At 41.2% G+C, this 14,768-nt stretch overlaps 1 protein-coding gene across 2 annotated transcripts; it reads left to right on the forward strand.

Annotated features, from left to right (window-relative positions):
* Positions 1-695: 695 nt before the first annotated feature.
* stam (signal transducing adaptor molecule (SH3 domain and ITAM motif) 1) lies at positions 696-13,470 on the forward strand. 2 transcript variants are annotated; one of them, XM_084546272.1, is made up of 15 exons: positions 696-1,121; positions 4,110-4,194; positions 4,381-4,456; positions 4,636-4,731; positions 4,821-4,967; positions 5,724-5,814; positions 6,066-6,261; positions 6,496-6,590; positions 7,408-7,496; positions 7,655-7,742; positions 7,842-7,896; positions 8,072-8,225; positions 8,613-8,734; positions 10,391-10,557; positions 11,901-13,470. In XM_084546272.1, exons 1-15 carry the CDS (start codon positions 1,082-1,084, stop codon positions 11,921-11,923), a joined length of 1,524 nt encoding a protein of 507 aa, XP_084402398.1. In that variant the 5' UTR covers positions 696-1,081; the 3' UTR covers positions 11,924-13,470. The 2 variants fall into 2 exon arrangements, with proteins under 2 accessions (XP_084402398.1, XP_084402397.1); XM_084546271.1 differs by having other exon boundaries at positions 10,391-13,470.
* Positions 13,471-14,768: the final 1,298 nt, after the last annotated feature.

Here is a 14,768-nt window from a genome sequence, read left to right on the forward strand (position 1 = left end):
TTGGAGCTTTTTGTTTCATAAACGCTCAAAACTGTGGTATAATTTGAAATAATTACATATTTCAGACATTAAACTACACATTTGATGTTCAATATTAAGTAAAAAGATGCATTCATATTTTTTCAATCGTAATGATAATGCATAATATTTTATATAGATATAATAATAATCTAATATATATAATATATATTTGTGTAAATAAATATATAAATTTGACTGAAGCGACTCTGCTAAATGTAACAGAGTAAAAGAGAAGAGAAAATAATTAAGTAATTATAATAAGATAATTTTGATCGAAATACTCCACCACTGAGGATTTTATGAACTTAATTTACTGATTTAATGAAAGTATGTTAGACGTAGATAGACTTTATTGATCCACAAGGGTCCATTTCTGTTGCTCAGTTGCATGTAAAGCAAACACTCTTGAAAAACACCAGTAAAAAGAAAAATTGGTGTAGGATAGTTATAAGCAAAAATAAAATAATAATACAAATAGTATAAGCAGAAAGAAATATACAAGATTTGCATGTACACATGTACAAGAAATAGAAGTAAATATACACTATATATATACAGGTAGGATAAATAATAAGGTGCAATAATATTGATGGAGGAGAGTAACATGTACAAGACTGAGTTATCTGCTACAGGAAGGCAAATTGTTTTACAGCTGGACTGAAAATTTCCTCTATCACTTGACGAAAGAACGTCACATGATCACCGTCACCTGACGATGACATGTTATTTATTTTTTTTTTCCTTACAGCAAGGGCAATTTGTCTCTTATGAATCATTTTTCTTGCTGTGTGCAGCTTCTGCAGACGCGTTAAACAGCTGTTGAGCTACGGTCGATGACAGCTGTTTATTTAACACAGTCCTGTCTGCTAATTACCCAGAATGCCCCGCTTGTTGCCGTCTGGCGAAGAAGGAGGAGTGACTCTGTAGAAAAGACTCGGCTAGCAACGTTTGACACCCATCAAGTTGTCGTTACTATGCAGTTTCACCGCATGAAATAAGACGAAGAGGGAAAGAAAATAACAAGGGAAGGCGAAATCTGTTGTTTGTCCACACGCCAGCGATGCCTCTCTTCGCGACCAACCCTTTTGACCAAGATGTTGGTGAGTAATCAGAACTGGGGGGCTGCTGCTAGCATGCTAGCTAAAGTAGCTGAGATCAGTCAGCTTTGTTTGTGTTCTCCAGCACTCACCTTTTAGGTTTATATTTCTAATCATACATGGCGGCCTCACACTGTACATAGTATATAGTGTATAAACTGACAAGCTAGCCACAGTCCGTGTTTTATTTCGCTGAACTTCTGTTTTGTCTGTGTTTGTTGTGATTCGCTCTCTTAGCCAAATAGCCCAGCTGGCTAGCCTACAGCATTATCTCACTTTTAAGGGTATTTAGCTAGCTGCCAGCAATAAACAGTTTGTCGATAGCATTGTTAAAAACGTTATATTTCAAATCACAATATGTGCTTGGCTATTGTTGTTTTTTTTTTCTGTTTTTATTAAGCTAACTGTTAATAGACGTGGAGCAGAGATGCTGTCATCAGCTAACTGAAGCAGCTGCCTCATCATTAGCTGCCTCTCTGTAACCCAGCTAACCAATGTGATGACTGTGTGTGTGTGTGTGTGTGTGTGTGTGTGTGTGTGTGGAAGTGAAAGAGGATGCGGTGTTGCGTGAAACCATAAAGTCACGCCGAGTTTCCTCTCCTCTCTTTGTTGTGTGTCCAGCGGTTAACCACTTCACTGTTATGGAAATCGCGCAGAGTTGAGCAAAGTACACAAACGCATCAGTGCACAGTGTGATGCAAAGCTATGTGCAAGATAAGGCTCTCCCACGTGTGTGTGTGTCTGCTAAATTATTACATAAAAATAACAAAGGAGGTTAATAATTAATCTCATTTATCTTATAATGCGACAGTAAAACATTATGTCCCAGTTTCTTAATGTGTATAAACATCCACTTGCCAGTTCATTTGGTACGCTAGTGGAAATGAATTTCTAATGTAACAGTCCTGCACTAGATCTTTCTGCATTTGTTTAAAACATTGGAAGCTGTGGTTTATACTACTACTGAATTGTATTGTGTTGTGCTGACACATGTTTTTATTATTTTGACAACCCCCGTTTAGCTTGTGTTCAATACGGTGTGACAACACCACAAGCTACATTCTTTTATGCTGTCTCAGCATAAACTGACCATAATAACAATCATGCGGAGGTGGATTTAGTGCAGGACTGTTATATTAGAATGAGTTTGTTTTCATTACGACTGTGAAGAATTTCCAAGTCTTCCAAGTCAGGGCTTAGACAGAAAACATAGCTCAAACAAATGCAGCTCCGCTTGTTGGGTTTATTTAAGATGTTTCACCGCTCAACCAAGCGGCTTCTTCACTTCTAAATGACTGTTGGGGAGTTTAAAGGGGAATTACTGTTTTTTTTTACAACCTGGACCTTATTTCTGGCATAAAACACGATCATTTACTCACCCATATGACTTTGATGTCATTTGGAGTCGTTCGGACGATATTTAGATCTGCGTATATCCATATAGTGGGAGTGACTGGGGCACCGAAACGCAGCCTCTTAATAAGGCATTATCTGCCACAAAACTTGTTAATTTCACCAATATTTTGTCCGGAGTTGCCTGTTATCATCGTCCGGGGTCTGTAGATTGACCTACTAACTTCTGACCTGGATGATGTCGTGGCTGAGCGCCGTGCGCACCCCGCTTGGCTTGTATACCTGTAATTTGCTACTAGTAACTCCGGACTCAATGGGTAATAGCACTAGCGTATCATGACAGAATATTGGTGAAATGAATGAGTTTCGCGCCAGATAATGCGTTACTTAGAGGCTGCGTTTCGGTGCCCCATTCACTCCCACTATATGGATATACGCGGATCTAAATGTCGTCCGAATGACTCCAAATGACACCAAAGTTATATGGACGACTAAACGATCGTATTTTATGCCAGAAATAAGGTCCAGGTTGTGAAAAAGTGGTTGTTAGGAACGTCTGTGTATTACGCCCACCTGAAACTCACACTGTACTTAATGAAATGGCAAGTGAGTGTACATGTGTGTTTCGTCTGACCGACAGTCCAAACCTAAAGTGTTCAGCTTATTATATTAAAAAAAAAAAGAAAAGTGACATGGCTGTTTGGTGTCTCTTTGTCAGTAGTGGAGACCATCTTACTTCTGTATATAGAGCCTCTCTTTTAGCACTTGCAACTTGATTTTGCACTCTCTACATACATCTTGAAAACCTGTTAATTACCAAATAACCTTAGGGGAATGTCTGATTTGAGTAGTCAGCAAATTAAATGCATTTATACTTCATCAGTTAATCACAGTGTGGTGAGCTGTTGAACAAATAGATGCAGTGGTCCAAACTGTAAGGCACATTATCGCCCATCTGTCCGACGCTGTCTCTCTCCCAGTACAGTTTTTCAGGCAAATATTATAATTATTTTTGTCACGTTTGCCCTTGGCACTTATTTTATACGTTTAGAAGGTAGTATGTTTCCACCTTGCAAGAGGTTTTGCTTTCATCTGTTTTAATAATATGCTTTTATGGAGACATGAGGTAACCTACAAGTCAAATACACAGAGACTAGAGGCCGTACTTACTGCTTGAACAGCCGGTCCATTAAACACTGTAAAACTGTGTCATTTGACAGCGTAAGAAGTCCCTAAAAATTATGGCCACAAATGTCAAAGAATGTGAAAGAATGTGAAACTCTGGGCACCACTGAATGACAGACACTAATCAGTAGATTTTCTTAATCCCACAAGTTACAGTTTCGGATAAACTCCAGGTTAAACCAGCACACAAACCAAACATTATGAGCTGTGTTAGATCAGTATTTACTGTAGTGTTGTGGTATTGCAAGGGGTCTGTTGTCAGTCATCTGTTTCTCATCTTTATGCCTTCACACACAACTTTCAGCCACTACAATACATTTTATTGTTTTCTGATGAGAACCCTCACATCTCTTCTTAGTCTCTTTCTCTTAACAACAACAAGTTATGAAATGATTGCTGTTCCAGTCTTCCAAGATTTCTGCTTACGATGGCTGTTGTGCATCTCTCCTGCAGAGAAAGCAACCAGTGAGATGAACACAGCTGAGGACTGGGGCCTCATTCTGGACATATGTGATAAGATAGGGCAGTCACGCACTGGGTGAGTTAACTTGGCTCATTCTAAGCCGCTCAAACGAGTTCATCAGGCGCTTTTCCCGTTTTCCGTTGTGAAAATATGCACTCAAAAGTTTGTGACTGAATTCAGGGAAACCCAAGCTCACAAGACGTTGACATTTTTCTTACAGCTAAGTTCCTCAAACCTTTGAGTTCTGCTATTCTGTTGCAGGCCTAAAGAATGTCTCCGCTCTATAATGAGAAGAGTGAACCACAAGGATCCCCATGTAGCCATGCAAGCACTGACTGTAAGCAGAATATAAGCAATAACTGTAAATCATACCTTAGTTAACCCTTTTGTTGAGCTGTGGCCTAGTGGAGTAACCGAAACTAGTCTGTGATTATCATTGAGGTTATCATTACATGTGCTACACACTGTGCCCTGTAATTAATGAATGAGTTAAATGTATATGCTTTATCCTCACAGCTTCTTGGTGCTTGTGTCTCAAACTGTGGGAAAATATTCCACTTGGAGGTGTGCTCCAGAGAGTTTGCCAGTGAAGTCAGTAATGTCTTAAACAAGGTATGTGGTCATTTTTGCTCCGTGTGTCATTTAGGATTACCTCACACGGGGAGCAGATTCTCTCATGTGTTTTCTATGTGTGTCTACAGGGACACCCCAAAGTGTGCGAGAAGCTGAAGGCCCTGATGGTGGAGTGGGCGGAGGACTTCCGCAATGATCCACAACTCAGTTTGATCTCAGCAATGATCAAGAACTTGCGTGAGCAGGGTGTCACGTTCCCCGCTGTGGGGTCCCAGGTAGGTAATGTAGTGGGTTGGACAGTTTTTAGCTTTAACATTTAAACTACAGTATATTGGACTAGTGGTTAAGACCAGAAGGAATTGCAGCATGGGCTGATTCTATGAATAATGCCAGAATATACACTGATCAGGCATAACATTATGACCTAATATTGTGTAGGTCTCCCTTGTGCCTCCAAAATAGTTGTAACTCATCAGAGAATGGACATGGGCCTTCTGAAGGTGTCCTGTGGTGTCTGGCAACAGAATGTTGTTAGTGGGGGGCCTTTGGGTCCTACGGGTTGAGGGGAGGGGCCTCTGTGGATCATCCCACAGATACTTGATCAGTTTGGGATCTAGTGAATTTGGAGGCCAGGTCAACACCTTGTGCTGTTCTTCATGTTTTTTGAGTTGTCCTAAACCTGTGTCAGGCTGCATCCTGCTGGGGATGGCTGCTGCCATCAAGGAGTGTCATTGCTATGGGGTGGGGGTGCCTGGTCTGGTCTAGGTGGGTGGTACATGCCTAAGTAACATCCACACGAATGCCAGGTCCAAAAGTTTCCCAGCAGAACATTGTATTGTCACAAGATGGTCAATGTTACTTACTTCTCCTGTCAGTGGTTTTAATGTTGTGGCTGATCGGTGTATATTGTTACTCTCAAATGTCAGGATGCCAAATAAATCTAATAATTACATTTAATTAAAAACTGAGAATTGAAGGTTATTTAGCTACATAAGTCTCGAGTCTGAGTCATGGTTGTTTTCTTCTCACAGGCTGCAGAGCAAGCAAAAGCAAGTCCAGCTTTAGTGGCAAAGGATCCCTCAACCTCAACTAACAAAAAAGAAGAAGAAGACTTGGCCAAAGGTAAAGAGCCTTCAAGCTCGCATGCATAATATTTCTGCAAATAACTCGACTGTGTATGTAAGGTTTTCCATTGTTCAGATATCAATGTAGAAATGTTCTGAAAACATGCACACACATTTTAAATAATTCTTTAGCAGCTTTGCATAACTTTCAGTTTACATAGGATTAATGAATTGCAGGTGTTTAGCAAAGTGTAAGTCCTTTCAAGGGCAAACACGCAGCCCTCATGTATTTGTCTCTGCCGTGCGCAGCTATTGAGTTGTCGCTGAAGGAGCAACGTCCGCAGCCGCAGACCTCCTTGTCCGGCCTCTACCCGAACACATCCGGCCTGATCTCTTCCCACAAGTCCGACGGCAGAAAAGTCCGCGCCATCTACGACTTTGAGGCTGCAGAGGACAATGAGCTCACCTTTAAGTCGGGAGAGATCATCACTATCCTGGACGATAGGTGAGCCTTTACACCGATATAAGTGAGTGCACGCGGTATTGTCAAGATCTGAGGGCATCTCTGTTCCTATTTGAGTATTTAAGATATTATGATGTTTCTAAAACTAAATTAAACAGTAAAATCTGTTTTTTGTAGATGGATATATCTGCATCACTACTATATATAATATATATATGACCTATTAAATCCAGTGTTGCTATTTCAGTTTCATATTTGAGTGTGTTTGTCTCTTAGTGACCCCAATTGGTGGAAAGGGGAAACATTCCAGGCAGTGGGGTTGTTCCCCTCCAACTTTGTCACTGCTGACCTCACTGCAGAGCCTGAGATGAGTGAGTACACACATTCATACAGAGAACACACGCCCTTACTTCACTTATAGCATCCCTAACTTTTCGATTTGGTCCATTAGCAATAGTGGTTTTTATTGATCCTAGAGTGCTGTTGCAGAGACGGTACAGTCAAGATGTGGGTGCAATAAACAGAAATGGATAAATGGGTTACTACACTCTGTGAAGTCATTCAAGGAGTGTCTCATTGCATGTGGACATTTCTTCTACTGAAAAACACCTCATCTTGTCTGATACTCGTATATCCTGTGTTAATGTGTGTGTGGAGGGTCTGGGGGGAGGTGGCTTTGGGGAGGAGGGAGAGATGCGTTCGGGAACAATAGGAAAAACAACACAAGCACAACACTGAGACCACGGCACAGTAAATTAAACCCTGGCAGACCACCGTAGTATTAACACTGTATGGGAAGCACTGTTTTTCATTGTTAATTACACATTTTTAACTAATGAAATCCCTTCATTCATGTATTTAACATCTTCATTGCTGGCACAAATTCACTTACATGTCTGCACACATATATTTCAGTTCAGTTTTACACCTTAAGATGTGTAATAAATTGTCAGAACCTCACAGAAACCTGACATCTAGCTAGAGTTGAGTGTTTTCCCTGGTTCAGATTCGCTTTGTTGCCACCTGGTGGAAGTTTGTTCATCTTTGTCCTTATATCTAGGGTTTTGTTGCTTTAACACACTTTTCTCGTTGTATTTATTTATTTATTTTTTTGCATGGTTTTTCTGCGTTTTCATTAATTATTGGTATTTATTGCTATGTTTTGCTTTGCTTCGTGGAAATCCACAGTGAAGACAGAGAAGAAGACGGTACAGTTCAGCGAGGACGTCCAGGTGGAGACCATAGAGCCAGAGCAGGAGCCTGTTTATATAGATGAGGTAAGTTTCCTTCATGTGTGCGCTTGCTTACCAAGCTTGTTCAGCCACTTTCAATAAATAAAGAGCTTTGTTTCAGTGGCAATATCAAAATTATAGACTCAAATAATTCGATTTTTACTTAAGAACATTAAACTTTATCCTTTATTGAAATCTTTCAGGACAAAATGGACCAGCTGCTGCAGATGATTCAAAGTGCCGATCCAACTGACAACCAGTCGGACAGCGTTGAGTTACTACAGCTGGAAGGTAAACTAGACTTAAGAATAAAATGACTATGAATTATCTATGTGTTGTAAAGATGGATTATTGTTGGCTCGAAACTATAAACTGCTGTTTTTTCATCAGGTGCTTGCAATCAAATGGGACCCCTCATTGACCAGAAGTTGGAGGATATAGACAGGTACATTGTGCCTATGTGGCATTTTTTTTTCTTGTAGATAGTTACTGAAGAAATGTGAAGGATTTAAAGATGAAGATGGCAGACAGAGGGCTTGTAGCAAGGCGTGGTTCAGGCATTCGTTAAATATTTATTGAAGTGAATCTAAGTCTTTGGTCGTGTTGCTTTGTAACGTCAGGAAGCACTCGGAGCTGTCGGAGCTGAACGTGAAGGTGATGGAATCTCTGTCTTTGTACGCCAAGCTGATGAATGAAGATCCCGTCTATGCCATGTATGCCAAGCTGCAGAGCCAGCAGTACTACATGCAGCAGCCTGCCAACGCAGCACAACAGGTGGAGTCTTAGATACGACCTTGACGTGTTGACAGGAACTTGCTTGAGTTTTTTCAGTTTGTGTTACAATATGAACATCACACACCGCATGCCGTTGATCTCCAAATGTCTCCTCATACCTCAGAAATGAGTCAACTGTCTTTTTATTCCACTCCACAAGGATAAAACAAGCTGATTGACTCAGTCAGCCTTAGGAACCATGAGTCAGGGCTGTATTTTTGTCATGTGTTACAGTGAATCAATGTTTATTTTTGTATTTAATAGAAAGAAAACTGGGAATCTTAATACTCAAATCAAAGAAATTCAACTTACACTGTTCCTATCAGTGTTTTAAATGACTCACCAGCTCATTACGTTTCTGTTCTGTGTGCGTATGTTTGGCTACAGGTCTACCCTGGTCAGCCTGCATCAGGCTCCTATGCCATGAGTGGTACTGGGGTTCAAGGTTACTCTGTTCCTATTGAGCAGCTTCCTGCCGGAGCCCCCATTCCTGGTCAGCCACCTCCCAGGTGAGTTTCACATACTCCAGTGTCATGGTGTCCTGGTTCAATAAGGCCCATTACAAGTTGTTAACATTATTAGCATTTGCTGTCCGCTCTACTTCAGAGTTTCAGTTTTCACTGTCATTCCATGTTTTGTTTATTGAGGAAGAAATCTGTCAGACAGATATAAAGCAGCAACATTGTTCACCATACAACCATCATGTCATTGTAACACTATTCATGTGGGCTTTTTGTTTATAATGTGTTTAAAACTAAGCTAACAGCTAACAACATTCCCCACAGTCTTTGTTGGCTTTGTAAATTGAAATTGAAACAACTCTGACTTTAACTGACAAAAACTCAACCAGACTTAACCAGTGGCGGGCCGTGCATTTTCCACTTAGGCCTTCAATGACCATCAACATCATCTAGAAACCATCAACATCATACAGACACGCAATAAAACGGGACGTTGCATCATAGAATGGTATCTCGTATAGCGAGGCGGATGCCATGACTAGAGCAAGAGACTCACTAAGAACAATTCAAAAAGCTTCCTCTCACTCACCTCTTCTCTACGGCTGCGCATCAACTGTTAAATCCCAATAAAATGTCAAAAATATACTCAAAGGATGTAAATGTAATTCATTTTACTCACCAGAACTTAACAATTTAGAGTTCTCCTCGGAGCCTGTCAACCAAGGTTAGAGCTCATAGTTGCTGACCTGAAAGTTTTTCAGGCTCGCTAGCTCCAGGACTGGGCAACCTTTCCTCACAATACCCAGCTTTTCCTTCAAAGTCCGCCGTGAAAATGTCTTTCTAAGAAGATCTCCAACCAAACCAATAGCGTCTCCTCCTTTGCCATCGTGAGTTCAACAAATAGCTATCAAAATGTTAACGAGGACCATTTGGTTGTGAAACTCACAACAGATGAACATGAACCGCTAGCTTGGCTTAAACAGAGCGGCTCTCTGACCCTGCAATCAGAGGACGCAAAAACGCTGACACTGACGTAGCATCGGTGTCGGCCACAGAGAAGGACTAAGAATATGAACTTGAAATGTGATTGGTTAAAGGGACACCATCGTTACAGTGTATTTCAAGCTACAGCCGCCTGCAGTTTTAATTGTGAAGGCCCAGGCAGATTTCTTTGACTCTGGCAACACGTGATGGGTGAAATATCATTGGATAAAAGCTCTAATGCAAAGTTACACTGCAGCTTAGAGACAGACAAGCCATGACATGAAAAGAATAGGCTATTGGGAATAATTTAATAAGATTAATGGGAAAATATTAAAATGTAAATCAGTGATTTACATTTTAATATTAGCAGAGAAGGCTTTGCTGTGGCCCACCACTGGACTTAACAAATGTAAATGGAGCAGTGGATTGTTTAGTGTAAGTCCTATTTTCACTGAATGATGCAGCTTGACTCGGTTCTACTCGACCACTGATTGGCCCGAGAGAATAGTTGCAACACGGGACTTCACGCCAGCCATATTCAGAGCTATCAACAACAGTGACTGCGATTACTCTCTCGAGCCTTATTAGAGACTCATTATATTTGTTTTTGCTGCTCAAGGCTATTGTTTGAGACGTTATTTTAAAGCTGACGTTTCCATTATTAATGACTCCACTTTCCTGCGCGTAGTAATAACTTTTTCTCCCGTACTCTTTCCACAGTGACGTCCATATGTACATGGGCCAGCCGCCAGTCTACACTGCAGCTCCAGGCGGTATGCCCCCAGCAGAGGTTCAGTCCTATCAGAACCCGGCCAGCGGCCCTGGCCCCGCACCGTGCGCTACCCCCGCAGGCATGACGCAGACGGCAAACTACAGCGCCCACTCTGGTCCGAGCATAGCACCTTCCTCAGACGCCCCACAGGCCCCCTACTCAGAGAAAGCCTTGCTATAGGCCCCCCCCCCCCCCAAGAGCTCACCGTCGTCCCACCGCATACACACACACACACACACACACACACACACACACACACACACACACACACACAAAAAAAACACTTGCGCCAGACCTGATCAAATAGTTGTGATAGAATTGTTTTTTCATTACGTTTTATAATTTAGTTTTTATCATTGAGCATCGGTTGCATGTGGGGTCGGCTGAAACGGACATTTGGCACAGTTTTGTTTTATTTGGCGGATACATTTCTGAGTTTTCACTCCGGGTTTGGAAGTGATCGCGAGGTATAGACTTGGAGAGCTCACACCTGGTCTTAAAGTGGAGACTTTTAAGCCAATTTGTTAATTAATCATGTCTCTGCATTTTTTCACTCCCTTCCATATATTTACTTCATGTGAAGTCATGGAAATGCTTTCATTTGCACTTATTCACTTATGCGGTCGTTCAAGTCTGATCACTTCCAAACTTAGGTCTGATAGCAATATATGCATTATCTGTTTTTATATATGAGACCTGACATTTATTGCTTCCTTTAATGATAGGACTGTCAAAAACATCCCGTAACGCTTTATTTTATGGGTCTGAATTTTCCTCAAAGATGTCCTGGAAATAGATCCATAACTTGGTGTTAAACATTTCATTTCAGCTCTAGATTTATTAATCTTTAACTTAACATCTCACAGATTATACTATCAACTAAAACAGCAATTGTGTCTAAAGCAAAAATCTGTTGTGATTAGTGCCAGATTTCATAGTTTTAACTTGATGACTTGGGAATTATTATGAAGTTTCAGGCTTGTTTTAAAAAAAAAAAAAAGCATTGCCAAATTAATTTGAGTGAACATGTGCAAGTGTAGCCACTTCAACCTAACCATGTTATACATGCGCAATTACTATTTGGTCAAGTGTGAAATGCACACAGGCATTCCCTGACCACCGCCCTCAGTTTGCACACACACACACACACACACACACTACAGCTGCACAACTACGTTCTCAGTAGCGCATGTTAATTTACCTTCATTCGCACACTGACACAGAAACCGATCAATACGCCACAGCCTTCTCACCCGCTTAAAGCACCTGCTGTGCTAATCGTGTCACAAGAGAGGGGCGCCGACTTCCATCTTTCTTTCTTTTAGTATTATTATTATTATTTAAGAAAAGGACTTTAAGCTCTGCTGAAAACATTAGTCTACTACTACATTCTGTATATGTCGTCGACTTTTAGAAGTACTGAAAACTGAAGCCACTTTGTTTTTTTTTTTTTGAAAGGGGAAAGGAGCAAGAGGATTTGAAGCATGCACATGACTCTTGTATATACTGTACTGAACCAGTAGTGAAGCCTCGTGATGACCTCATGGGTGCGGCGTACGCTAGCGCAGCTCCGGGTGTTCTCCGAGCCGTGCAGGTGAACTCTGCAGCTGGGGCCCCCCCGGTGAATTTAAAGGTGTAAAAGCCAAAGAGATAAAAGTAACTGACTTCACTCTGCAGAGGTTTCCTGTTTGAACCGCGCATCGTTTAGGGGTCGCTCGGTCTCCATCGGGGGCTGTGCTAACGTACTCGCACCACAGACATGGCTACTAAAGGGGAAGACTCTCTGAACCCCAGCGTCTTTGAAACATCTCTTTTAGTCAGTGTTGGACAAAAAAAAAAAAAGATTTTTTTTTTTTTTTTGTAGTGCATTTTAATTTATGTTTTGATTATTGTTATGATATTTTAAATGGAGAAGCAGTGCAGGATGTATGTATTCAGAGAACAGAGCGGGATATGTGATATTCTGCCTAACTTAGTTGTATATTTAAATCGCTCACATGAGAACATTTCTCTCGGTGTTTGATACATGCTTATCGTACTGTAGGGTCAAATGTGAAAACTGACTGAACCGCCCCTGTGCATTTTAAACCTGTCCTCTCTCAGAGCTGTGTTAACACTAAAACAAGTTCTACCTGAAGCGAAACTCGAATATGTTTTTTTTTAAATGATCCAGTCAGGATTTGTAAACGGCTCTTAACCAAAGTCCACGTAAGCTGATCAGAGCGACACATTCAAGATCAAGTAGACACTTCTCATACCTCATTATGCCTAACACATATTAAGTACTTTATACATTTGTACATGTTCGCAATCTTTGGAAAAGGGTTGCTGTTCACAAAAACTGGCTGGATATTCAAAACCCCTGAAGAGAACATTTACCTGTTGTATTTAGTATTAATTAATGCTACATGAAGGAAACATGAAGTTTTAAAAACTAGATTTTCTGGGCGACTTCGTGTGTTGACCTGGTAAAGATGTCGTGTTTAAAATGCGCTGCCCCACGACTTCAGCTTGGTACCCGCGGCTTTACATTGAACTGGATTTTTAAAAGTTTATGTCAGGCGGCGTAGCACGAGTGAAAAGGATATTAATCGGCTTGTTCAATTTGAGCGGGAAGTATGTAAAGCAGCAGCTACTCTGGGACCAGGAGCCATTTTATCGTCACCACACGTCGGCCCAAACGTAACATTTTGTTGCAGCACAGCGTTGGACTGCAGCCCCGGTGTAACTTTTTTTTATTTTTTTTCTTGTACAGGATTGAGATGCTGCCTGTTTTTAAGTTTTAAACCAGACATTATTGTAAAGGTTCTGTCTTAACTTGTACCCTGCTGTTTGTATGTATTCTTTTTACCATACTTATTAATTGGTATTCACAATAAAACCAGGCCAAATGTACAGAATAATATTTTTACGGCTTCGCTTTGCTTATTTTTCAGTTTCGCCAAAGACGTCGGTTCGTCGTCAGGTTGTGGCGGTTTATTTTCTTCAGTCGGTTTAAGTACGAGATGGAGAAGAACAAGTCTGGTCTTTTCAGGTTTATTTGCTGTAGGGAAGGCACACTTGGGAAAAGGGGATGTCGCATATTTTGTTGCACCAGTCAAGAGTTTTGAAATATATGGATTAAAATATATTATCTTGCAGACGCCAGCTTAAGGCAAATCTTCACACACGTATGTGTCTGACAGGGTTTTCTAACAAAGATAGGATTGTCTTAAAGGTAACTTTTTCCTCTTTGAAAAAGTTATCTATCCTTCTATGTGAAAGTTATCACAGTTCAAAAGTCCCGTACCTTGCCACTAGAGGGAGATCTGTATGTGTGAATTATACACTGTTCAACTACAACATTAAAACCACTGACGGGAGAAGTAAATAACATTGACCATCTTGTGATCCTCTGCTGGGAAACTTTTGGACCTGGCATTCGTGTGGATGTTACTTAGACATGTAGCACCCACCTAGACCAGACCAGGCACCCCCACCCCATAGCAATGACACTCCTTGATGAACGGTTTAGGAACAACTACAAAAACATGAAGAACAGCACAAGGTGTTGACCTGGCCTCCAAATTCACTAGATCCCAAGCCGATCCAAGTATCTGTGGGATGATCCACAGAGGCCCCTCCCCTCAACACATAGGACCTAAAGGCCCCCCAATAACAACATTATGTTGCCAGACACCACAGGACACCCTCAGAAGACCCATGTCCATTCTCTGATGAGTCACAACTGTTTTGGAGGCACAAGGAGAGACCCACACAATATTAGGAAGGTGGTCATAATGTTATGGCTGGTTGGTGTAATTTAAGCATAAAAAAAACAGCCTTTAATTAGTTAATTCCTCAGGGGAAATACTTCGTCTAGAGTGTACATTGACATTGCATCTCAATAAGCAGGGAAAAACAATAACATCACAGCAGCACATTTTTGTCCACTAGGTACAACATAATGTGATTGGATGAAATATGCCCCCCCCCCCCCCCCCCCCCCCCCTTTAGTGCTACAACAGCTGCAGGTATCAGGATTTGGCCGTAGTGAGGCATTCTGCACCCGTGGCTCCTGTACCTGCGCCCAGAGGGGCACCAAAGTGAAGTGGGCGGTTGAGTGGGTGAGTTATGCCCTGTGCTAGTATGATAGCAGTGCGTGGGATGGCCTTTCTAATAAATCTGGTGGTGGGAGACCTATTATCTCTTTAGCACTGGTGGTTACATGCACGGTTCACAATGGTGGCCTGACAAGGAAGGAAACGTCTGTTTTATACAATAAAAAACTTTATATAGAAACACAAGTCATGTACAGTACATGTTATTATATCATCTATATCCATA

Source organism: Chelon labrosus (genome assembly GCF_963514085.1).
Source record: "Chelon labrosus genome assembly, chromosome: 6".
NCBI lineage: Eukaryota > Metazoa > Chordata > Actinopteri > Mugiliformes > Mugilidae > Chelon > Chelon labrosus.

Bases quoted from the DNA above. Each gene is read 5' to 3' on its own strand.
- stam (XM_084546271.1), top strand. From the start codon at position 1,082: ATGCCTCTCTTCGCGACCAACCCTTTTGACCAAGATGTTG. The intron at 1,122-4,109 runs GTGAGTAATCAG...TCTCTCCTGCAG, and splicing joins CCCTTTTGACCAAGATGTTG to AGAAAGCAACCAGTGAGATG. The intron at 7,743-7,841 runs GTAAACTAGACT...TTTTTTCATCAG, and splicing joins TGAGTTACTACAGCTGGAAG to GTGCTTGCAATCAAATGGGA.